The sequence below is a fragment of the Struthio camelus genome, chromosome 4 (genome assembly GCF_040807025.1).
Source record: "Struthio camelus isolate bStrCam1 chromosome 4, bStrCam1.hap1, whole genome shotgun sequence".
In the NCBI taxonomy this organism is placed as follows: Eukaryota; Metazoa; Chordata; class Aves; order Struthioniformes; family Struthionidae; genus Struthio; species Struthio camelus.
The window spans coordinates 87,663,930-87,688,898 of NC_090945.1; the positions used below are offsets into that span (position 1 = coordinate 87,663,930).

Below are 24,969 nucleotides of genomic sequence, written 5' to 3' on the forward strand. Positions count from 1 at the left end.
CCCGCCCCCTGCCTCGGCCCCGCCCCCCGCCCCGCCCCGCCCCCGCCCGGTGCCCGGTGCCCGGTGCCGCAGACCCGACTCGGCGCCCAGGCACTGCCGTTTATTTCCGCCGCGACAGCGCAGCCCGCGCCCGCCGCCCCGGCCGGGCAGCGCCCGCCGCCCCGCGCCCCCCCCCGCCGCTCGGCTCCAGCTCCGGTCCCGGTCCCCGGGCGGCCGGTCAGGGGCTGCCGCCGGCCCGCGCCATGCCATGCTTCTCGGCGAACCTCCTGCGGGAACAAAGAGGGGTCAGGCGGGCTCGGGCCCCGGCCCCGCGCACCCCCCGCACGCCCAGGCCCCAGACCCCCGAAGCAGGGAAACCACAGCGACCCCCTGGAGAAACACCCGGCAGACGGGCGAGCACGACCCCATCTCGGCAAAGATGCGTCCTGCCCTTGGGGACCAGGGACGGAGCTCCAAGGCTCAGCAGGCCAGGCCAGCGCTGGAGACCACCGACTCCAGCCCCCTGCACGGGCCGCACAGTGTCTGCTGCACAGGCCCCAGGCTGCTTCCCGGTGCCCCCCGCCAAGCCAGACGTGCTCTACAAGGACAAAAGCAGTAATGACGTGACACAACAGAGACCGGGAACCGGGCTGGGGAGAATCTAAGTGTCCAGGGCTCTGCAGCAAGGGGGAAGTTGTCGGGATCATCTGACAGCTTCTCTGAGAAACCAGACCTGGTCATACACACCCTCAAAAAACACTTTGGACACTAAGCCTGATCAGCCCATGACAGGGATTACGATACACCGACCACAGGACACGACTCAACCCAGGAGGACACTGCTACAAGCTCTACCCGGCTGCTGCAGGCAGTGAGAAGCAGCAGACCCAGCTTGAAAAAATAAGGAAGTGCAGGTGTGGCCTCAATACAGCGTATTTGCTACCTGCAAACCTCAGCCCCACACAGCAGGAGCAGGATCCGCAAAGGGCGCCTTGGGGTTGGGGTTGTCACAGAGAGAAGGCCAAGGGAAATTTTCTCAGCTGAGATTACTAAGCGGAAACAGAAGAGTGAGGGCAGAGTGCACAAGTTTCTCTTAAAAGACAAAGGGTTGGTCAGAAAAGAGAAAACCCAGCAAAGGGCTGGTCCACGGTTACGCGGACTGCAACAGCACTGCAGTCAAAGAGGCCGGAGGGCAGGACACTGGCCACAGGGAGGTCAGCACAGGTAAGACGATCATAAACTTCTCAGCTGCTCTCATGACTGCTGCAGGGTTGCAGCTGGAGGCTCTACATCACCAACTGACTTGGGACACTCCCCACACCACACACACATTTGCTAGAATCAGATCCTATTTTCATTTCAAACTTGTTTAGAGCTTAGGAAAACTCAGGTGAACCTGGCGGGCAGAATACATTGTCCTCCAAAAAGCCACAAGACTAAATAAAGTCATGGTTACAGGCAAGCCCATCAGAGCACTAAAAACATGTCACAGGAGCAGAACGTTGTGGGCTGTGTCAGCCTGAGCTGCAAGAGCCAGCTGCAGACTGACAGCAGCAGCTTTGGGTCCAGAACAGGTAATTGTCTGGGTTTCAGGAATTAGATTTTCTGGTCAACGTTTCCTGACATTATCACTCTCTTCAGTCACCCTGCCAGCGGAGCCCCAGCCAGCTGCTGTTCAGCAAGTCCAAGCACGGAATCTGCCTGCTTCCAAAATGTTCTGTCTGGACATGCCAGGACGCATGTGAGAAGCGCTATGGAAAGCTGGTAAGAAGCTGGCAATGTCCCCGAGTGTGGGACCCATGAGAGCTAAGCCTTATACCTAAGCTCAGATGAGAGATGTATGCAGAACACTCAAGGGCCCAGAGACAGAAAGGCATGCAAGAGGAGCTCAGGACCAAAGAAAGACTCCATCTAGGAACACAGGGAGAGGTCACATGGCAAGACTGTCGGACTCCTGTGACCCCCACCCTGAACTAACAGATGTCCAGAGGCTGTCATTTCAAACGCGTACTGCTATCGAATACTAGGTAGTTGGGGAATGAATAGTACCCCAAAAGCAGAATTCTCCACTGATAACAGCCCGATCCCGCTGTGAACCTTTTAGCAGCATGAGCAGAGGACTGTACCATAAACCACATTCAGCAAGCCTTGAGCAGTGAACCTCATTTGAGCTTGAAGTAGCAGAATGACAGGGGTTACCGCTGTCACCCAGAACTTAAGACAGACACACACCTGTTCTCACGTCTAGGACAGTAAGGAAGTCCCTTCTTTGTAATAAAGGAAGATCAGGGAAAAAAATCACCTTTTCCAAATTCTGTTGAGAGTTCCCGTCTTGTAGAAGTATAGAGACCCCTACTCTCTAGCAAGTCAGAAGACCCTCAGAAAAGGGACACAGAAGATCAATGTACAGAGGAGCAACATAAAACAGGGGGTAACCACAAGAGAGGATTTCCATCCCCTTCTCTTTGCTGTTGAGCAGATTAAGCCCAGCATGAGCCCTCAGCCACCTCTGCGCTCATGTGTCATGAGACAACTCTGAAGATAGCGTCTAACCTTCTCTATGCCATAGGACTGCTCTGAGATATATAATTCCTCTAAACTGAGGGGATCTTTCAGAAGAATGGACCTGTTTAAATTCTTGGTGACTAAGAGCCACCTGCAGTCATCTAGGACTAGCCCTTTAGGAATGTGCACTTAGAATGTGCCTAACTAAGAGAAAAACTGATGGGATGTCAAACATCCACAGAATTTCAAAGGTTTAACAGACCCCTGCGTCACCACAACCTTCTCCCAACACTCCTGGAGTGTTCTGGATAAAGCTCAGTGCTACACCTGATCTGTGCAACAGACAGGTCCTCCCTGTGCAAGTAGGGGTGGCTCTTCTGGGCACACAGGTCTGGCCAAAGAGACTGCCGGAGGGCAGAATTTCTCCCCTTCTCCCAGTGCCTCTGACAAATCTGCCTTGGAAAGCAACACAATACAGTGCGGTTACCGGCCGAGTTCAGCCCAGATAAGCTGAGCCTGCCCACCACAGCCAGATGGAGATCTAAGCATTTATGAAGATCGGAGCAGATTTTTGCAGAAGGGCGCATCGCTCCTCAGGCTCCATCCCTGCCATAAGCAGTTTGAAGGCTGGCAAAGCTACGCCACGTCCACACCCAAACGTACAGGCCCTAGAAGATCAGCACACAGCTTGCCAACAAACGTATTCATATGTTTATCACCGACTAGAGTGCAGACCCTGTCCTGCAGAAAGCAGGCCTTTAGCCAGCTTGGACTAAAGCAAAGGCTCTGTTATCTCTACCATCTTCTAAAAAGCATCTTCCAAGGTAGTCAGCCAGGCTCACCTGGAAGACACTCAGGCACTGAGAAACCATCGTTCCTCCTATCAGCTTATTCCATTGATTAATCAATTTCCTTTTCAGAAACACCTATCCTATTCCCTGTGTAAAGTCTGTCTGCCTACGATTTCCAACTGTTAGTTACTATTCTGCTTTTCTCAGACAGAGTAAAGAACCTTTCTGTACCTGGTTCCTTCACTTCATAAAGATAATTATATACAGTGAGCCACCTTATTTTCAGTAAGTTTAACAGACTTCACTTGCCCTCAGATTTATTTGTAGTTCCTCTCCAAACTTACTTGGAATTTTCAGAATCTTTTCCAAATACAACCCTGACACCAGAACTGGACGCTCTTTCCAATATTTGCCTCATCAAAGCCATACACAGAAGTCACACTCACTCTCTGCTCTTTGTTAGCATTCTCCTCTTACGCAGAGGAAGATTAATTGTGTAACTGTACCACTACTGCCAAACATCAAGCTTCTTTTTCAGAATCTATCTATAGTCCCACAATGACTTTTATCAGTCAAATCTGTAACACAAAAGAACAAAATCAGGTTTTCTGATAAGCCCTACGGCCCAAAAGCTACGTTTCTGACAAATAGCTTCTATCCTACCTAGTCCCCAAAACCAGAAGCCTAGTGAGAAATGACAAGGGGCTGCATGCTTGGGAGAAGTGAAAAGGAGGTAAATATCCGTCACCTCTTCTTCCAACCGCAACTCACTGTCTCAGCCCCATTGCCTTGTGCCAGAAGAGGAGGACGGGAGGAAAGTGGGCAAAGTAAGGGCTGAGCCTTGCTTGGGGCATACCCTGACGCTGCTGGGGGCAGGGTCTTGGGACTCAGAGAGGGTGAGGTGCAGGTGGACTCTCACCTCCTGGCATAGTCATAGAGTGCTCGTTTCCGCTCCTGCAAGGACAGATGCCGCTCCACAGGGGACTTCGCAAATTGCTTTGTAGCTGGCTAGAAGGGAAAGGACCAAAAAAAAAAAAAATCAGAAGACAGTCAAACAAAACCAGGAGACCTCTGTATCAGCCCTGAAAACATCCAGCATGCCAATTCAGTCTTCAGTTTAAAACGTTACGCTCCCCTGACATCATGGCTAGCCCTGAACACAGGCCATGCTCTGGCTGCAAGCCATCACAGCAGGGGAGACACCACAACCAAAGTACCTTGGAAGAAGGCACAGCTATGGAGCCCTGGACGGCAGAAGCAGCTGCAGCCTGAGAGGTAGACGGGTCAGGCAGGTCAGCACTAGCCTCCTTACTTTCAGGGAAGAAGGGCACTCTCCCCTCCAGCAAGTTGGCAATGGTGGTATCCACACAGTTGGTCTGGGCTGTAGGACACAGAGGATCTGTTAAAGAGGGAGCTGCTGCAGTCAGGACACCTGCATCCTTGCTGCCAACATACTCCACAGTGCGGCAGAGACCAGGCTTCTGCTTTCAGGTATCACAGCAGCTTGGCATGAAAGGTGGTCTTGCGTCCCTGCTAATACCTTATGCATGTGCTTACCCAGGTCTGTCCTGATGACCTCCAGAGGCACATGAGGCAGCACCTCCTTGACCCGCTGAGCCATTGCTGTGATCCGCAAGTCCTCAGGAGCGAAGGACCCAGCACCAGTCAAGCTGGAAGGCATCCTGGGCCTGGCTGCCAGGGTTGAGGCTGCAAGAGAAAAAAAAAAAACAGAGGGCATATAAGGGTTGCCTTAAAGTGCATGGCCTTCGAGTTGCAATAGCTCCGCTTTCTCTAGTTTGATTTGATGGGATAAGAAAGCAGGATCTCCTGCATATCACCATCCTGTCCGTGCTTGGGAGTGGTGGTCCTCTCCCTTCCAGCTAGCTACACCCCACAGCCTAGAGCACACAGCCCAGAGCCCTAAGAGGATGTCTGGGCCAGGGGGACATGTCTTCTCCTCTCCTATGCTTGAGTGACCAAGAGCAGACTGCAACCTCCCCAAAGGCAAAGCATAAGTGGTTGCTCCACAGTCAGGAAACTACCTAGGCCACATACCTGGGGCAAAGGGAAGAAGTGACGTGTGTCTCAGTCTCTTCATGTGTTCAGTTTTATCTGCTGCAGTGAGCCGTGTGGATACCACACCCAGCTCCATGGCTAAGAGCTACAGAAACGCAGACAAGAGAGTCACATATACATGACATACAACACACGCATGACCCAGGCATTCCCATCTTGTAGGGGAGCGTATCAGGTGTGGCCTGCTTGGAGCCACAGAGAGGGGAAAAGGGCTAGGAACTGATTTTTCCAGGGCCTCAGTGACACATTTCAGTGTTGCATGGAGCACAGAAAGGACACGGAATGCACAATATCATCCTGCCACAACAGGCTGACAGGGAGCTACAAGATCTTTGGCACAGGAGCTACGAGACACCCAGTACACAAGGGGAAGGTAGAGAAACAGTCACTGTTTCATTCGCAGCGTTAGGAAAGGTGGGTTCTTATTGCGAAAGGCGGGTTCTTATTGCGAAAGGCTTGAACGAGATGGGGAGAGCCTCGGAACTGTCAGAAAGGATAAACGGGGAGTCGCAAATTGGCCATGGAAGAATTGAATAGTTATAAGGCACAATAAACATAGGCCAGAGTTCCCATCATATAAATACATCCATACAGAAATGCCCTTTGCAACTCTGCTTACACCCCACTCTCCTCTGTGACCATCCCAAATTGCAGTAGCCCTACACATCCCTCTCCCACACCATCCTCCTACCTCCTGAACTCGGAGCGCAAAATCTTCACTCAGTTCTTCAGCTCGTCTGGGGACAGACGGCATCCACCTGAATGGGGACAACAGCACTGGGCTGACTGCTTCGAGGGCTGCTGGAGGAGCCAGCCCCATCTGGGATCAACAGTGAAACGGCGCTATCCCCACCTCAGCTCTCCCTGCTCACCCCAAACCTCTTCCTGCAAGATGAGAGTCAAACCTCACTGCTAGCTTGCAAAACTAGGGGCAAGGTGTAGCTCAGGAAACAAAACTGGCTCATCTGATCTTTAATAACACTCCAGGGTAACATGCAAAACATCTCCTAACAAAGCTCCCTGAGATGCCCCAAATGAGGAGACATTGCCATCCACATGACAGTAGAAAACAGATCAGCAAGACTCAAGCCAGATATGGCCAGGGGAAACTACAGCACAAAAGTTTTCCTTGCTGAAATAGCCCAACCTCTATATCCACAGCGGAAAGAATTTGTGTCCAAGCCCCTTCCATTGCCTACAGACCCTTATTACACCAAAGCTGCTCAGCCAGTCTGGGCTCGCCAGGGCCCTGGGTATGTGTCTGAACTGCTTCTGCAAATCACAAGGGATTGCAGGGAAGAGAGAGATGCTAGAGGACTGAGCTGCCTGCAGGGAACCACCCATGGGATCTGAGTAACCCTGGGGTGAATTATGGCCCCTTTGATGCTAGAGGAGCTAGCATCAAAAATAACACCAGACAAACTTGAGACAAAAGCCCCGTGAGACTCTTCTTCACCAGCTGAAAGCAGGAACCATGAGCCCTCTCCACTTCAGAAGTTGATTGAAAGCACCTGGCTTGGATCAAATAATGCTGAACAAAGCCACACTAAGATACCGTGATGCGGGTGCACGTCAGTGCATCCCAAAAAAATCTCATATTACAATGGAAGGGGGCAAAAACGTCAGGCCCTCTGCCCACCCTAATCCCTGCCCCAAATGAGCAAGAGAGAGAGAGGGAGATAGTACCTTACTTGATAAACTGTGAAGGGAACAAAGAAGGTCCAGAGAAGCTCTGTAATCCAGGAGGAGTCAGCCACGCTCTAGGGAAGAAAGGACAATTAAGACTGCGGCCCACACAGCAACAGCCAGTCAGGCCTCCGTCAGGGAAACAGGCGAGCAGAACACAGCTAGGCCAGCAATAACAGATACACAGACAGAGATGTGGCAAGAGGGAATGACAAACCCAGAGCATAGCAAGGGCAAGCCTCAGGGCAGATTCATCTTCAGTAGTTCCTCACCAGGCAGGGCAAGAGAGTTAAAGTTTTCACTGCTTTACGTTGCCTTTTCCTCCCACTGGGACAGCAAAATTTTCCTTCACAACCCCCCACATTCTCTATTAGCTCGTGCCTTTAGAAAGAACTGAAACTCAGCCTTAGAGCCTATTATGCTCGCTTAGCATCATGAACAGTCCTTATTCCCTGGACCTCCCACAGAAAGGAAGTTCCCACAACAACAACAAGCAAGATTTCATGAGTCCGTGGAACAAGAAACTCTTACTACAGATGATTCAGGTCACACCGAGCCTCAACAGAACGGCTGTTGGAACGGTTCTGATGGGAACAGCCTATGTAATGTCTCAACTCCCATAAGCTTTATTTCTTCATTTCCTAATAGGTTGCACTGTGAAGTTTTAAACAACCCCTCTCTTTGAAGATAAAACATTAAAAGTGAACCACGATTTATTACTTTCTTTCTATTTCTAAACACTAGCAAATAACCTTTTCTCTAAGAAAACGTTATGATGTCTGGTCAGAAGACAGTGGCTAAGCACTGGCCTCGCAGCTTAGGTACTCTCCATCCTCCTCACCTGGACATGGCCTGAGCCGCCTGATCAAATTCAAAAGTTAGCCCGACTCTGAGCAAAAGCTGAAAGAGAGACCTCCAGAGATTCCTTCCAACCTACTTCTTCAATGATTCCAATGGTTTTTCTATTGAATGGTCTCTTTCTAGGATTTTCCCAATTGGTTACTTTTATTCTGCATGTGACCATACTTTCATTCTGCATGTGGGAACACCATCTCAGGATCTAGCCAGCAACGTAGCTGCCTCAGCTTGCTTTAGAAGTGACTTCATCCTGGACCAAAGGTGCACGGCTCCAAGACAGGGCTCACACCTGATTTATTTAAAGGCTTGGAAAAAGGCAATATAAATGAGAAAAGCCTGGAAACAACAGCTACCAAGGGTAACATAAAGAAGCCTCATCTCCTGGAGCTGAAACAGATGAGAAGCCTAAGAGATCTAATGCCAAATGCCTTATAGTGACTCCAACAGCGAGTCCTTAAAGTTACATTGATGCATGCCACAGAACGAACGAGAGTCCACAGAATCGCTGAAAAATTTAGGTTAGAAACGACTGCTAGAGAAAGCAGATCTAGTTAGATTAGGTCAGTTGAGGCTCTGTCTAGTTGATATATGAATATCTCCGAGGAGGGAAATCCCACAACTTCCCTGGTCCCCTGTCCCACTGTTTGTCCACTGTTTTGTTTGTTTTTTCTTATTTGAAATCAGAATTTCTCGTGCTGCCGTTTGTGACCATTGCACTCCATCATTTCACTACACGCCTCCAAGAAGAGTCTGGCTCCATCTTCTCTGAAACCTCCTATTAGGTGGCTGAAAACAGCAATAAGATCCGCCTTCACTTTCTCTTCTCCAGATAAAACAAACTGAGTTCCTTCAGCCTCTCCTCATATATCATGCGCTCCAGTCCCTTGGCCACCTCAGTGACGTCCACTGGACTCCTTCTAGTTTGTCAACCTCTCTCTTGCCCTGGGGAGCCCCAAATTGGACACAGGACTTCAGCTGAGGTCTCACAAGTGCCAGATAGAGGGGAAGAAACACTTCTCTTGGCTTGCTGGCTACAGTCTAGCTAACAGAGCCCGGTAGGTGGCTGACCTTCATTGCCAGAAGGGCACACTGCTGGCTCCTGCTCACCTGCTCCATCAGGACAGCCATCCCCAGGACCCTTTCTGCAAAACTGCTTTCTAGCCTGTCAGTGTCCAGCCTGTCCTGTTGCACGGGATATTCCATTCCACATATCCGAGACGTGGCATTGCTTTTGCTGACCTTAATGAGCTTCATGAAGTTGCATCAAGAGCTACCCCAATGCCATGTCTGCCTGTGCCTGGAAGCTGAACTGCCGAGTTATGCCCCAAGGGTTCCAGGAAGCAGTGTTCAACATACAGTACAGATCGGTGAGCCTGCTTCCCCCCTTCAAGGTTCCAGTCAACTGGAGTTGGAGAAAATTCCTTCCAAAACCCAAATACGGTGGTTTGATCAGCACAGCGTCTGCTATATATTAGACGTTATCTAAGAAAGCCTTCTGTGAAGCACTCATTGACCAGTCACAGTATACTGTCTCCAGTCCCGGGAAGTTTCTGATGATTTAGAATAACCTAAGAAATCCACCAAGATTTATTTAGCCAATTGTACACAAAAAATCCTGCTTGACTTCTGAAGATGAAACTCTGGGCCAAGAAGTGATTATAACCAAAAAAGTCTACACTTAGGTGCATTCTGTTCTCTCCATCACTCATGAAGGCAAGGCTGCACAGGCAAATGTAAAGATTCCCCTGCAACTTGTCATATCTCGCAGGACTTCTTGGAGAAGCCAAACACATATAAAGAACGCATATCATTATAAATAGTCCAGAATGCGACAGGTCTCCCACTTCTCTGGAGGGGTCATTCAAAAATTGAAAGTACCCTCACTATTAGGAAACTGCACCTTAATTCCAAGCTGAACTTGTGTAGTATCACCATCTAGTCTCAGCACTTGCAAAGACTGTTATGTGCTTTGTCAGAAGAAAAAAAAAAAAAAAGAATTCTTCACTCTTAAGCCAATATGCAAGCAGCTATCCACAACGATCTCTCTGCCTCATCTCTAATAAGCTGCTTAAGCTGAGTACCTTCAACTCCTGTTCTCCAGACTCTGCATCATGCTTATGGCTTCCTTGAGCTCTCTCGAATATTGCCGCACTTTTCTTGGCAGTGGGGGCACCAGAGCTTCCCGTAACATTTTCGCAGCAATTTTCACCATCACAACACACACAGCTAACACCATGCCCTTCACTGTACCAGATAGTCCTCGTTATGTACCCACCGACCACGCTAGACTTGTAGTAACAGCAATTCACTGGCAGTTCATCCTGAGGCTGTTACCTAGAACAACTCTCAATTGCTAGTTTCTCAGTCAGACAGTCTCTAAGAGGAACTGTTTCCTTCCTCCACACTCTCCGCATCAGCTTGCAGCCTTCGTTCTTGAACAGCCTCACAGTTGGTTGCACCAATATGCGTTTTGTTGAATTGAGACCATTTAACCAGGCAATTCAAATCTTTAATGAACGAGCTAGATTACTGATATTCATTAACCCAAACAGCAAGGATCTTAATATTGTGATCTACAGCACTGATGAAAGTACTAAAAAGCGCTGGACAAAGAACTAATTCCTAACATAATCTCCCTTTAAAAACACCTGCTTGCTGAAGTTTTAGTGTGGACAGTGATGTTTTGTGACCTGCTGGTAAGCAGCCTTAAACCTATCAAACGTGTCCTACCACCTGAAAAAGTTACACTATGGAAAATCAGCTATAATGCCGGACAAATATAAAACGCAAGCTTCTGTTAATCAACTAGATCCATAAATCACACCAAGAAAAAAAAAAAACTCAATAAAATCAGATTCTGTACATGAGCTGAAAACAATTTTATCGCAACCTATTTAACAGCGCTCGTATTATTCTCATGAACTTTGCCACTTTTCTGAATCTACTGTTGCATCACATTACACACCTGCACTTGGGGGACATGAGTTCAAGTATCTAACCTAGAGAGTCTTACATAACTTTTGACACGTCATTCAGTCTCCAAGGCAACTGGAGTTACTCTTTCAAAACTCTTTAAAAGAAGAGGAGTTGAGACACAGCAGTACTATGGTCATGAAAGCCAGATGGTAAATCGTTAGACAGCCTGGCCACTAGAAAGTTTATCAAAATTGCCAGCGTAACTGAAAGAATATTGATTTGGTCAGCTGAAGTTACCTAGGAAACACACTTGAAAAAAGAGAAGTGTTAACACTGGGAAGTTAGACCTTGTGAGGACAGGAAAAAGAAACCATAGGCTATAGGCTAGCTATAGGCGTCAAAGCAGAAGCAAAATTAATCCTGTCACCGAGAGCCTTACACAGCGCACACTGCCAGAATTTCTCTTTGCTCTAAGCCCCGAGACTCACCACAGTGATCAAAGGTCTCTGAACTTGCAGGGCAACTGGCTGTACCATATCCAAGATCGAGAATGGCCAAGAGCTGAAAAGGAGGAATTCAGCAATGAATGACCCCCAAAGCTAAAAAGACAGCCCCACCTTAGGAATACCCACTTCTAGTACCTGAAGCGGAGCAAGCCAGCTCGGCCATTAGTGGCAGCCTCCTCCGGGAACAGCAGCAGTGGTGGGTTTCCTCTGTGAGACGAATACACCTTCAGCGAATCCACCAGCTCTGCTCGACTTCCTATTACTCCCAGCTCCATGAACCCCCGTGACCAGCAGATGAAGCCAGGGGCACCGTTCAACGCGGGCTGCAAGAAAAAACAAGATCAAGCAGAGATGTCTTCTCGTCCTTCCTTCAAGACTTACTTTCCCGGTGACAGTGGAAGACAAAGTGCCTGCTTATCAGCAACAACTCCTCTGGGGGCTCAGGAAGCTAAATATTCTAGTAGCAGAGAACTTGTTACTGTCAGACTTCAGTAACTGCTCTGGTCCCAGTTCCCTTGGAATTGGATTCCTGATCTTCAGTTCAGATTGTACCTTGTCTGTCTGAGAAACAGACTTCCTCCCTGCCTTGGGTTACAACGATATTCCCCAAGTCCTCTCTAATAGCTCCTGACATGCTTGGTAAGGGATACGTTAGTTTCAAAATTTGTTTTTCTCTAGACAAGGACCAAATCTACTGCCTTCAGGACACACTATCAAGTAACACACAGAAATACTTGGAGTCAGTCGATTGAAGAAGTCCACACATAAGGAATTTCATGAGAGCTACAGGGAAGGTTACACAACCACCAACACAACACAACCCCAGCACTACTGCCCTGCAGCTTCACTCACTGCTTCCTGTGCAGGTGCAGCCAGGTGCCCGCAAACACCAAAGCAGCACCCAGCACTGTAGGAAAACCCCACAACCAACCCTGTTTCTGACGACCTAATTGAAAGGCCAGAAAAAAAATAGAGATGCTAGAATTTGCCTACTCTTTTTTAATAAATTCAATACCCACTGGAACCCCTACTTTTTTGTGTTCCTCCCCACCCTGTTTCAGTTTCTCACGGAGAGCCTAAGAGCATGACACCGAACTACAGAAAAAAGGTCAAAGCTTGTGCGATGAACTGAAGCAGCTCAGGGCAAGAACTAAAGCGTGCACCTGTGAAAAAGGTACTTCCAGTGCACCTATGTCCCGGCTCCAAGAGTTACTCACCGTATTACACGAGGTCAGAAGGTTGATGATATTGTGATCAAAGTGGGTCACGTGGTTGGCAATGTACACCTTCACATTGACATCACGAAGCCGGGGATCACTTTGCCGCACAAATAAGCCCAGCACCGAACACATTACACGCACAATAAATCTGAGAAGGAGAAAGGGGATTTCCTCAGGTACTGCAGACTGAGCCACAACGGGATTAGCTATGCAACAAACCAAACAAAAAGACCTAGGAATTCATAAGAATTGAAGAAGAACATGGTCCTACAAACCAGCTGTCTGGGGCAGAACCGTCAGGGGGCTGGAGCTGGGGGCTGAAGGCTGCCTTGCAGAGCTGTAGCTGCAGTATGAAATACGGGGTAGCAACCCCTACAGAGAATCTCTCAGCAGGACATCCAACTGATCCAAGCGTTTATCCGGCCTTGAGCACTCAAGAGGCAACTGCCAGCTTTAGTCTTGGCAGAGAAGGCACCTTCATGAGTCCTGGGGATAAGGAGCCCCTAAAGAGCAGTTCCCTGTGAACCTCTGCATGAACGAAGCCTCTACGGCTCATGACCCCAGGTGGGCTAGGGCAGCCCTCCGGTCCCCGGCAGCTCCACAGGAGCGTCCGCACACCACATCCCCACCCGGGGCCGCAGCAGGATCTCAGTGCCCGGGCGAGAGCCGGGTCCACGCACCGTCGCAGCACGCTGTCAGGCAGGGCGCAGCTGACCAGAAAGACGTGGACGCCAATGAAGAGGCGCAGGATGAGCAGGCAGAGCCCCACGGGCGCGTAGAGCAGCAGGGCCAGAAGCAGGAACCCGTCAGCTGGAAACCTGCAGGGCCCAAGAGCAACACACGCAGCTGGAGCACGGGGCGGGGACACGCACGGGCCGCTCGGTGCCCCCGGGCCCCGGGGACACCCCGGAAGGGCCCGCACGGGGCCTCCCGCGCCTCCCCCCGACACCCGGACCCCTCCCGCGACCTGCCCCGCGGGACACCGCTCCCGGCCGAGACCCCGGCTTCGGGGCACATCTCGGCCCCTCGAGACCCCCGGGCCTCCCCGGGGCACCGCGGCCCGCCGGCGACACCGCGAGGGCTGCGCGGGCCCCCAGCGCCGCCACGGCCCTCACCGGTGCGAGTCGAAGAGCCGCTCGGGGCCCGGGGCCGGAGGAGGCTCCATCCGCGCCCGCACTCGACGCCTCAGCGCCCCCCGCCACCCGCCGCCATCTTCCCCTGGGCCGCCCGCCCGCCTGCGCGGGGCAGCCTGGGAGGCGGCAGCGGCGGCCTCCCGGCGTGCACCGCGGCCGCAGCCCCGCCCCGCCCTCCGCCGCCACCGGGCCGTGGGGCCGGCGGTGCGGGAGCCGCTCTCGGCACCAGCCCGCTTCTCCCCGCGGGGCTGCCTGCGGCGCGCCGCACGGCCGCGGCGGGACTGCGACTCCCGGCGGGCCCCGCGGCGGGAGAACTACGGCTCCCGGCGGGCCCCGCGGCGGGAGAACTACGGCTCCCGGCGGGCCCCGCGGCGGGAGAACTACGGCTCCCGGCGGGCCCCGCGGCGGGAGAACTACGGCTCCCGGCGGGCCCCGCGGCGGGAGAACTACGGCTCCCGGCAGGCCCCGCGGCGGGACGGCGTATCCCGTCGGGCTCTCGCGCGGCGCCGCTGCTCCCAGGGTGCCCCGCGGTTCCAGTGCCCGCCGGAGCATGGCGGCGCTGGCGCGGTGGGTGCGGGTCTCACTGCCGTTGGGCGCGGCCCGTTGGTGCCGGGCGCTGTGCGGGGCCGCCGAGCCGCCGCCGCCGCCTCCCCCCGCCGGGGGCCGGGCGCTGGCGGCGGCGCTGGGCGCCGGGGCGGCGGCGCTGGTGCTGCTGTGGGCCCGGGAGGGCGAGGGCCGGCGGCCCGCGCTGCCCGCCCTGCGCGCCGCCGTGCCCGCGCCGCCGCCCGCCTCGCCCCGCGCCGCCTTCAACTTCATCGCCGACGTGGTGGAGAAGACGGCGCCCGCGCTGGTCTACGTGGAGATCGTGGGCAGGTACCGGCGCCGCCGCCTCTCCGGGCCTGCGCCCGCTCGGGGGCAGCTTTTCTCTTTACCTCGGCGGAGCTCCCCGGCGCGCCTCCTCCGTCCTGCCTCTCGACCCGTCCCGGCGCCCCTCCGCCCGCAGCCCGGCTCCCTCCCTCCTCCCGGCACCCCCAGGCCGCTGCGGGCGGCAGCGAGACCCCCGGCCCTGCCCGCCCCCCGCCCCTCCGCGCTGCCCGGGCTCGGCCCGACCACCCCGCCGCTGCTGCCCCTCGCCCCAGGCGCGGCCGCCCGACCCGTCTCCCTGCTGCTAGCGCAGCCGGCTTTCACCGCAGAGGCATCCTGCTGCTGCTGCGCCGTCACCTCGTCATCTACCAGGGCTGTTTCGGCAAAGCTGCTCGCCAGCTGGCAGCCCCAGGCTGTCCCGCAGCACAATGTTACTCTGTCTCGCCTGCAAGACTTTGCATTTACTCCTTGCTGAACTCCATAAGGTTCCTGCTAGCCTGTGTCTCCAGCCTGTCGTGGCCCCTCTGAATGGCAACCCTGCCCTCCAGCATGTTGACTGCTGCCCCTGGTTTGGTGTTGCCTGTGAACTTGCAGACAGAGCGCGCTCTCCCGTTACTCAGTTTGTTAATAAAGATGTTAAACAGCATCGGCCCCTTTATGAGTTTGTGAGGGACGCCACTAGTAAGTGATCACCAAATGGACTCTGTGCCACTGACCTCTGACCTTGGTGGTCAAGCCAGCTTTCTTTCATCTTATCTGCTGTCCATCCCCTATGTCTCCTGTGTGGTGAGGATACCATAGGAGACCATGCTGAAAGCCGTTTAAAGTTGAGATAAACAGTATCCGCTGCCCTGCCTGTATCTACATGGCCACTTATCTCATCACAGAAGTCAATCAGGCTGATCAGGTGTGATTTGTCCTTGGTTAATCTGTGCTGGCTGCTCCCAGTCTGTTTCTTGCCTATTGGGTGCCTGGAAGTAGTTTTCAGGAGGATGTGCTCCGTAAGTGTCCCAGGGACTGAGGTGAGAATGACTGCTCTGCAGTTTTCTAGACCTTCTGTCTTGTCCTTCTTGCAGACTGGTGTGACATTTGCCTTTTCTCAATCATCAGGAGCCTCCCCTAGTCACCATGACCTTTTAAAGAGCATGGAGAACAGCCTCACAGTGCCACTGGCCATCGCCCTCGGATGCATCCTGTCTGGTGCCGTGGACTTGTGCATGTTCAGTTGGCCTCAGTGGTCCCTCACTTGATCTTCCTCTACCGTGGATAACGCTACGTGCCCACAGGCTCCGCCCCTGGGCGCAGGAACCTGGGAAGCCTGAGGAACTAGCAAAGATGCACCGAGTACCTCAGCCCTTTCTATCTCTTGCATCAGTAGTCCCTTGCCCCACTTGGCAGAAGGCCCACGTTTTCCTTTTTGCCCTTCCAGCACACGTCAGGGTGATTAAAGTCCCCCAGCAGTGCCAGGGCCTGCAATCATGAGCTTTTCTCCACCTGTCCAAAGTATGCTTACCTGTAAGCTCCGAAATGGTTCGTTGCCTGCTCCAAGGCAAAGTTGCTACATTGCTCAGAGCGTGATCTCTCCTCCTTGCCTTCCCTGCCTGGCCTTCCTAAAGAGCCTGCATCATCCATTGCAACTCTCCAGTCACGTGAGCTATGCTGCTGCGTCTCTGTAATCCCAGTGAGATCATACCTCTGGGGCTGCGCATGGACAGGATCCCTCCTGTTTGTTCCCCTCTTGCCTGTGTGTTTGTGCAGTTGCTTGAGGTAGGCACCTTCCACCAGGGAAGGGAAGGAGTTTCCCCCATCGCACTGTTGCTCAGACACTTTGTCACTGCCCCCCGCCTTCTCTTCAGGCCCGCCAGCCTGTGCCACTGAGTCTGCGTGGCCCCAGCCTGCTGCCCCTGCCCCTCCGTGGTCCCCACCAGCCCCTCGTGACCCATGCCCGTCTTGCAGGCACCCCTTTTCGGGCCGTGATGTGCCCATCTCTAACGGCTCGGGCTTCCTGGTGTCACCGGATGGGCTCATTGTGACTAATGCACACGTGGTGGCAAACCGGCGGCGCGTGCGGGTGAAGCTGGCCAGCGGAGAACAGTATGATGCTGTGGTGCAGGATGTGGACCAGGTTGCGGACATCGCCACCATCAAGATCAAGCCGAAGGTGCCTATTGCTGCTGTGGGGACGCTCCCTTTGTTCCCTGCCATCTGCTTACCCTCTTCCTCTCTTCCAGCACCCACTGCCCACCCTGCCCCTCGGGCGCTCCTCTGAGGTGCGGCAAGGGGAGTTTGTCGTGGCCATGGGCAGCCCGTTCGCCCTGCAGAACACCATCACCTCCGGCATCGTGAGCTCTGCCCAGCGGGGCAGCCGGGAGCTGGGCCTGACCACCTCTGACATGGAGTACATCCAGACTGATGCTGCTATTGATGTAAGGAGAGCGTAGCGCACAGCGGGCTGGCGCCTCATCTCTGTCCTCAGCAAGAGCTGCCCCCTTTGGGGAGGGGGTAGCTGGGGAAGGGCCCTGTGTGCCAGGAGGTCGGAGGGGGCTTTACACAGAGGACGGGAGGAGAAAGGGGTTCTGGTTAGTCGCCAGGGCACTGGCTGTGCTTCTCACCTTGTACCCGGGTCTTCTGGACTCTGCATCCTTGCTCGGGTTCTGCCATTTGGGAATGTCACTCACAGCCTGTTTACTGCTCTCTCTTCTGCTGCAGTTTGGGAACTCCGGGGGGCCCCTCGTCAACTTGGTAAGTTCTCCTGCTTGTATCCTCACTGGCTACAGCAGAGAGGTGCTGTCTGCCCTCTGGGCCTGTGCTGGTGCTTGGCGTCCCTCCACGTGAGTGCTGTGCAGGGTGTTTGCAGCCCTCAGAAGGGAGGGACTGGGCACCCTGCAAGCTCCCTGTGGGAAGTGAGCAGGCACTCAGCCCAGTGTGGGAACTCTGGGTCTATTGCTGAGCCTCAGCTTGGCCCTGTTCAGCATCTGCTTTGTGCAGCCATAGCTGACGGACCTGGCATAGCAGAGCCGAGGCCAGCGTCACTGAGGCTTGCGAGGCCCAGGGAAGGGCTGCGTGGACTGCAGCCTGCAGGACCGTCCCTGCCCAGCCGTGGCGGGTAGGGCAGGCTGAGGAAGCAGTAGACTGGGAAGGGATGGGTGTGCAGGTGGAACACCAGGTTTGCACAGTGGTTGCCTTCCTCTCCACAAAGATGCAGGCTGTTGGTTCAGTGCCCTTTCCCTGCAGGATGGTGAGGTGATTGGGGTGAACACTATGAAGGTGACGTCGGGCATCTCTTTTGCCATCCCCTCAGACCGACTGCGGAAGTTCCTGCAAAAGGAGGAACAGCGCAAAAGTGAGTTAGGTGCCTCCCTGCTCAGGTATTGGGGGAAGGAGGCCAGAAGGAGGCGAAAGAGGGAAACACCTGGGCTCTTGGCCCTTTTTTTGAGAGACAGGCAAGCATAGCAGGAGAAAGAATTTGGGGGAGTCAGAAGTTTCTCTTCTCTAGCATGAAACAGTGAGCACCTCTCTGCCAGGGAAGGCTGAGCTGTTGCTCCCATGCCCACAGAAGCCTAACTACCTGCTAGGAGGATGCTGGCCTGCATTTGCTGCAGATAAAGACTTCTAAATTGTAGTCCCAAGTAACTTGTCCGTAGGGCCGCAGAGGGTATGTAGTACATTTATTTAATGTGGATTCTTGCTATCTCTTTGTTTTTCCTATTGGCACTGTGGAATGATATTTGGAGTTGAAAAATTGGCAACACAACCAAGAAAACCAGTAATGCTGGGTTACCAAAGTAACCCAGCATTATACAGTACTGATAAAGCTCTAACTGATAAGTGGAACTTAAATAAGCTGTTGGGAGGGAATTCAGTGAATACAGTGTGTCTATCGGAGAATCTCTCTCTCTGCACAGATCCTTTGAGGTGGGAGGCCTTTGTGACTCGGATGGCTTGAACCAGTGCTGTAGAGATGGTTCTGGAGTCTGGGTTTTTTTTTTTCAGCCTTGTCATTTGATGTGCTTTTCTTTGACAGGCTCTTGGTTTGGCAATGCAGAGACAAAGCGCCGTTACATAGGGGTGATGATGTTGACTCTGACGCCAAGGTATGTGTTCCGAGACCCGGGGCCAGTGGGCTGGTCTTTTTGCAGCATGGTGACTGTGTGATGGGATCTTCTAAACTAACGGGGTGTATCTGTTTAGGCAAGGATTGCCTTCACAGCTTAAACATGCACGTCCTCCAATCTTTTTGCGCTCGTTTTGCGTTTAGACTATAGGCTATGTCAGGGGTAAATTGGAAGCTTGGAAATTTCCACACTCTGGTAGAATCTGTGAACTGGTAAAAAGTCCCTAAATCCACCACACAAAATGGCACACCAGTATATCATTTTTGTTTGGAGGAGTTCAACAGGACTCTTACAACATAGCCTGAATGCAAAGCCACCAAAAACATTTAATGAGTAATGCATTTGCTATGTGCCGAATGAAAGTTGTGATGAAAAAGTTGGGCAAGTTGTACTGTCTTGGAGGAAGGATCCACCAGATAAATTGCTGTGGTGCAGAAACTGTTCTCAGGTATGGGACTTGCAGAATACGAAAGTGTAAGTTTGCCTGCAGTAGAGTTGACTTCTTGAGGGAAAAGGTGAGCAGGTGGGAGAGCATGTTGTATTCGCACACACAGTGGCTGCCAGCCAAAGTGTAGGGTGAGGCTCTTGGTTATCAGGAGGAAGGCTGGAGGGAAATCATCTTGGTGCTGTCCAGTACAGCACTGCAGGTGGGAAGAAGACTCGTGAGTCTGAGACTGTTCATCCCAATGGCTGTGGCTTGGGAAGGGCATTGTGTTGCTCTGCATCTCAAGAGGCGCTCTAGTCAGCAAAGAGAACTGCAGACAGAGCCTGCTTGGGTCTGCTACAAGCGTTATCTGAGCCTGTGGTCCAGCTGGTCCCCAAGATATGCCCGTGGCCTTGGCAGCCTTACCAAGCATCCTAAGCGGATGCCCTGCAAGCATTGTTGTGCCTGCACAGAGCTGCTCTTGGTGCTGTAAGCCATGGGAGAGAGTTGTTGCAGGAGCCACACCTGAACACTGCCTGCAGCCTCATAGACAAAGGGTATGTGTTCGGAGAGTGCTGTACCCACATCCTCACCTCTGAGCAATTCTCCTTTTCAAAGACAGACTGTCTGTTCTGGTTTCTGGGCTCTTGCTGCTATCTTGAAGAGATCTTTAACTGACACTTGGGGATCAGCATGATAATGGGGTTGGTGGTAGCAGCCTGCTTTGCAGAAACACCTTTCAGGGCTGTGCTCTGCCCTTGCTAAAGTTCTGCTGGCTCTTGTGTGTTTGGTTAGGTTTACAGACTACCTGCAACCCTGGACCCCGCGTGTGGTCTTTGGGGACCCTGCCTGGGACACAAATGGGGCAGGAGGTGCTATGTTCCTCCTGAGTTACAGGCAGGGTCGGAGGGTGGGCATACACTGCCAGCATTGCTGGTGTGCCCGGTAGATGGTGCTGGTACTCAGCAAAACCTGATGGGTCTCGTAGGGTGTGAGAGCCTGACCTCCTCCTGCCTTCCCTGGACAAGGGCGCAGGACGAAGCCTGTCAGGGAAGGAGCATGAAATGCTTGGGATAGGGCTCCTGGAAAGTGGATTCAGCCTCAGCGCAGCCAGCAAGCTCCCAGTCTGACAGCTGGTCCTAGGAAGAATGCATCAACAGATACTGAAGAGCTTATAACCGAAAGATAAGGAGCCTTGCCCTCAGTTTGTAACCCATATCTGATCACTGGGTTTTTTTGTGCTCAGTCCCTGGGAAGATGGTCTGAGAGAGATTGTTTGCCTTGGAGCTGGGCAATTACACTGTCTCAGCATGCTCTTGTGAGAGGCCAGAAATATGTCCTAGCACAGGAGGGAGAGAGAGATCTGTAGTGGGTCTGAGTTTCTCAGAGTGCTGATCCTGCTGCACAGATTGTGTGGCTCATCCCACTGAGGAACCTGGAGAGCTGAGGTCTGGGCATTTTCCTCCATGGTGGAACACAGCTTCCAAGCTTACCAGAAACAGTGGAAAGCATGTGCTTGGGTACTGCCACATGAGAGCTCAGTGTTAGTAAGAGATCTTGAATCCCCCAAGTTGGACTGAACTCAGCAATTCTCACGTGCACTTCTCTTCCTCCAGAGAAGGCTGCAGACCTCAAAGGACTTGGCTTTGCTGCCGGCATACCCTCCTCGCACGTAGTGGGGAGCCAGGATTGCTGAGTGGAGATGCCACTGGTGCTGGCTCCTGTCCCTGCTCACCGTACAGTCTAGCTAGACTGCAGGTGCCTGTCAGTTTGGGGATAATTTCTCTGGAGCCTACAAGTGAAGGCTTAGGGGCAGAGGTGCACTTGCGCCTCATTGCAGCAGTCTGACCTCCTCAGCACTGTTCTCGGGTACAGCCATAGTGCCTGAAGCTGTGAAAGGCATCGGCGTGAAAGTGGGTGCCTCTGGCAGCCTGAACCAGAACAAGCAGCAGAACCAGCATGGACTTCCCACCTTCCATGAGAAGACATTGTTAAAATTTGGATGGCTCTTTAAAGAGAAGAGAAAATCAAGAGAGCTGGGGAAACGTCTGCTCAAATAATGATTGATCTAGAGCTGGGAAGGGCCTGAGCCCCCACTATCCCATCTTACAGCACAGAGCTTTGGGGACTGAGTAGAGGACTTTTAAAACTGCAAAGGAAAGTGATACTGATTGCTGGGAACAGGGTCTACATGAAGTTGATGGGAGTGCGTAGCTGGTCAGGAGGGGTTGGTACTAGCAACACATTCAGAAGAGAAATGGGGTTGGTTCTTCATGCGATGTATGATAGAACTTGCTAGTATTGAGAGCTCAAAAGAGCAACTAGAAAAACTTACAGAAGAAAGACCTGTTAGTGGCTATCAAATATAAAGATATAGAATTACAGCTCAGATACTTCTTGAGGTTGTACATATCTGGGGAACTATCATATCTGCAGCTGGTGTTGTAGGAGATAGGATGCTGAGGCACATGGACACTTGATCTGACTGATCTGGTACAGCCATTCTTAGAGGCTTTGCAGCCCACAATCACAAAAGCATGCCTTTATTATCTTTGTACAGAGACCTGCTTAGGGGGATATGTTGCTCGGTGTTAGTGAGTGAGGTGAAGGCACAGATTTGACTTGGCAAATGCGCAGACCACATCAAACCAAGAAGGGGTGGTAGCTTGCAAAGGTCTGTGAAAAAGTATGGTACAGTCCAGTAAGGGCAGGTGCAAAGTGGGGAGTCATAATTGACTGAACGGGTATGGGATGGGGAGCAAGGGGCTGGGCAGTTGCTCTAGGAATTTCTGGGATTACAGTGGATCAGAGCTGGTGTACAGTGTTTGTGTGCAGAGTCTGTTTGCAAAGATGCACTGTCCCTCTACTCTGGTAGGATCCAGCTGGAGTGCTGCGCCCAGTTCTGGACGCTTTCAAGTAGGGCGAGGAGCAATTGGAGAAAATCCAGAGGAGCAGCAAGAATAATCAGAGGTATAGAAAACCTAGCTTGAGGGAAGATTGGAGGGACCGGCATTGTTTAGTCTAGACTCCAGAGGAGAGATGTAGGTATACTCCAGCTTGACACATCTGGAAAAAGAGAGGAGAATAAATTTTGTTCTGTGTCCTACCCACAGCAGTCACAGAAAAATGAAACTACAGCAGAAGAGATGTAGATTGATACCAGGAAAAGCTCTCTGACATGGGGCTGCTCAGACACAGGAAGTGCATCAGCAGCAGCTGTGATCCAGCTGGCAGCTGCTGTGGTAGTTTCCAGCTTTCCCTGGTGCAGCCAGGACCTTTGTCTGCTAGTTTTTGACAGGAAGATGGTGGCGTTTGAATGCCCTCTGCTGTCTGTCTCTTGTGCTTAGCAGCACGGAGGAATGCAGGAGGCGGCGTTCTGCACCGTGTTCTCCAACTGTGTGCAGTCATGGCTGGGCTGGGGAGCCCTGCTCTGCCTCCCGACACCTTACTGTGATGCTGGTTTTCACTCTGCAGCATTCTGGCTGAGCTGAAGCTGCGTGACCCCAGCTTCCCCGATGTCTCCTATGGAGTGCTGATCCACAAGGTGATCATTGGCTCCCCGGCACATCAGTAAGTGCTGCCCTGTACCTGGTGGGGTGGCATGAGGGAGCAAATATGCAAGATGTATTTAGCACCTGCTCTGAGCGTTTTGCTCCAGAGGAGCAGGGATTGGGCCCCGGAGGCTAGTCTGCAGAAGCAGCAGACTGGAGACTCTTGCCCAGGCTTGGGGTCCCTTTGGCCAGGATGCCTGTGCAGCTGGAGGAACTGCTGGGATAACAGCCCGAGTTTACCATAGTGCCTGGCCCTCCTTCCTTGGAGGGCGAAGCTGTGAGCGTGTGCTTCCCCCACGGTGCACTCCTGTCTTCCTCTTCCCCACAGGGCAGGGCTGAAGGCAGGTGATGTTGTGCTGGAGATCAACGGACAAGCTTCGCGCCGCGCAGAGGACGTGTACGAAGCAGTACGGACACAGCAGAACCTGGCCTTATTGGTGCGGCGAGGCTACGACACTCTGCTGGTGAGTGTCGTCCCTGAGGCCACGGAGTAGCGGAGCCCTGACGCTGGGTGCTGCAGGTGCCGGCTGGCAGTGCTGGCCGCAAGCCAAGGGCGCAGGACTGTAAGCAGCATCCGTGTGCTGCTTGGGGGGAGAGACTGAGAGCTTCAGAGAGACTGGAAGGGGCCAGGCAGAGGGGCAAGGCCTGGTGCTTGGATGGACTCACAGCGCAACAGTTCTCCTTACTCGAATAAAGCACTTTTCTAGGTAGCCCCACAGTGCTGGGTGGCCTCCTTCCCACAGCAGCAGCAGGTATCCTGCCTGCTGCCTGTGTGGGGCCCAGTCCCTTGTGTCAGTCCTCACCAAAGGCCTCCCAGGTGACCTCCTGTGGACGACCACACCAACCGTGCCTCCGGTTACCTCCTCTGTTGTTAGGATAGAGGTGTCCTGCCACCTGCTTCACACCTGCACTGAGTGTGATCTGACTCCTCCATCTGTGATACACTGGCACCTGGCATGTGCTCCCATTGCAGCCATGGCTCATGAGGCCACCTCCTCTCGGGGAGAGTCGTGGCCCTCCTGGAGCTGCTCTGGGGCAGGAGGGGTTTGCGGAGGGCAGATGTCACTGCCACGCCAGAGGTGCCTGCTGAGCCAGTCCTTGGCAGAGGTTGCTGCTGTGGCTGTTCCCATGAACAGCCTTGGGGCACTTGGCAGATGCTGTTCTGGTCGAATCACTTCCACTTGCTGCGTTTCAGAGGTTCTAACATCTGTGCCCACCTCTGCACCAAGGAAGCAGCTTTCTGGGTCTTGGTGAAAGGGGCCTTGGTGCTGCCACGAAGCTGGCTTCTGACCTGGCAGGGGCAGCTTCTGCCAGGAGGTTCAGGAGGGCTGCGGCCAGGGCTGCGCACGGCCTTCGCATGCCAGTGCTGCCTGTCCCTCCCCCACCGCAGCGGCTGCCTGTGCTGGAGCGCTGCTCTCCCACGCACACAGCCGGGCCCCTGGGGACCTGCTGGGCCCTGCTCCATTGCCTGGGCTGAGCTCGCTCCCTCCCTTGTGCTCAGCAGCTGGCGGCTGGGAGCCCACGCGGGCGTTCTCGGAAGGAGCAGCTCCACGCTGTTCCCTCCTTCCTGGAAGAGCCTCTGCTCCGCTCCAGCCCCGATACCCCTGCCAGAGGCTGCAGGAGGCACGGAGCAGGGAGCCGTCGTGGTGAGGGGAGAAGTGGCTGCCTTGAGGGGCCTGTGTCAGGCCCGTGCTCCTGGCATAAGGGAGCGTGTGTGTCCGAGCCAGGCCCTGCCTGTGAAGGGGCTCTTGAGCCTTCACACATGCCTGTTATTTTTAGGAGATGAAAGAAGCACAGTTCCTTGGGGGTGCTGTGGCAAAAGGTAGCTCAAAGCAGCTGCTCCCTTGGTGCCCACTCCTCCCACCGAGGGAAAACAGGCCTCCTTTCAGTGCCGGCCCTGGCCTCACCAGTGGAATTTGTTTCTCCAGCAAGTCCCAGCCAGTGGGGAGGGGCTGCTGCTCACAGGGGAAATAGCAGAGACGCCGGACGGCGTTTCTCGCATAGCTGCTCTGGCAGCGTTGACCGCAGTGCTTTCCACTGCCTTGGGCCAGGCCTGCCCACGGCTGAGCCGCCGGCTGCCCTTCTCCTCCTGCCCGGTCGCATGGAGGAGCAGTCTGTGCCCACAGTGACATGCTCCAGCTGGCTGGAGCGCTTGTCTGCGCTCCTCGTCCGCGAGGACCAGAGCTTCTGGCTGAGGTGCGATAGAGCTGCAGGAATTGGGCTGTCCCTCCCCTCACCACAGTGTCATGTCCTCGTTGTCTGTCCCAAGTGTCAGTGGCCCTGGCTCTGCTGGGCCGTGCCCCCTCTGTGCCAGTCTGTATTGGACTGCTGCCGAGGTAGCTCGT

General features: G+C 53.5%; 2 protein-coding genes across 7 annotated transcripts; one reads left to right on the plus strand and one right to left on the minus strand.

Annotated features, from left to right (window-relative positions):
- Positions 1 to 81: 81 nt before the first annotated feature.
- Positions 82 to 13,791, minus strand: AUP1 (AUP1 lipid droplet regulating VLDL assembly factor). 6 transcript variants are annotated; one of them, XM_068944018.1, is made up of 12 exons: positions 13,653 to 13,791; positions 13,218 to 13,355; positions 12,535 to 12,685; positions 11,453 to 11,640; positions 11,300 to 11,372; positions 7,038 to 7,111; positions 6,043 to 6,109; positions 5,331 to 5,436; positions 4,833 to 4,982; positions 4,493 to 4,656; positions 4,195 to 4,283; positions 82 to 266 (listed from the first exon to the last, which is right to left on the minus strand). In XM_068944018.1, exons 1-12 carry the CDS (start codon positions 13,700 to 13,702, stop codon positions 218 to 220), a joined length of 1,299 nt encoding a protein of 432 aa, XP_068800119.1. In that variant the 5' UTR covers positions 13,703 to 13,791; the 3' UTR covers positions 82 to 217. The 6 variants fall into 6 exon arrangements, with proteins under 6 accessions (XP_068800119.1, XP_068800121.1, XP_068800117.1 ...); XM_068944016.1 differs by having other exon boundaries at positions 86 to 266; positions 6,043 to 6,171; positions 7,043 to 7,111; XM_068944015.1 differs by having other exon boundaries at positions 137 to 266; positions 4,493 to 4,674; positions 6,043 to 6,171; positions 7,043 to 7,111.
- A 414-nt stretch (positions 13,792 to 14,205) lies between these two features.
- Positions 14,206 to 23,334, plus strand: HTRA2 (HtrA serine peptidase 2). The gene is given in 8 exon segments (XM_068944022.1): positions 14,206 to 14,543; positions 16,491 to 16,725; positions 16,727 to 16,960; positions 17,244 to 17,276; positions 17,769 to 17,877; positions 18,559 to 18,628; positions 22,548 to 22,643; positions 22,953 to 23,334. Coding segments are annotated over 8 exon segments (1,266 nt in total). The 5' UTR covers positions 14,206 to 14,220; the 3' UTR covers positions 23,119 to 23,334.
- The last annotated feature ends 1,635 nt before the right edge of the window (positions 23,335 to 24,969 follow it).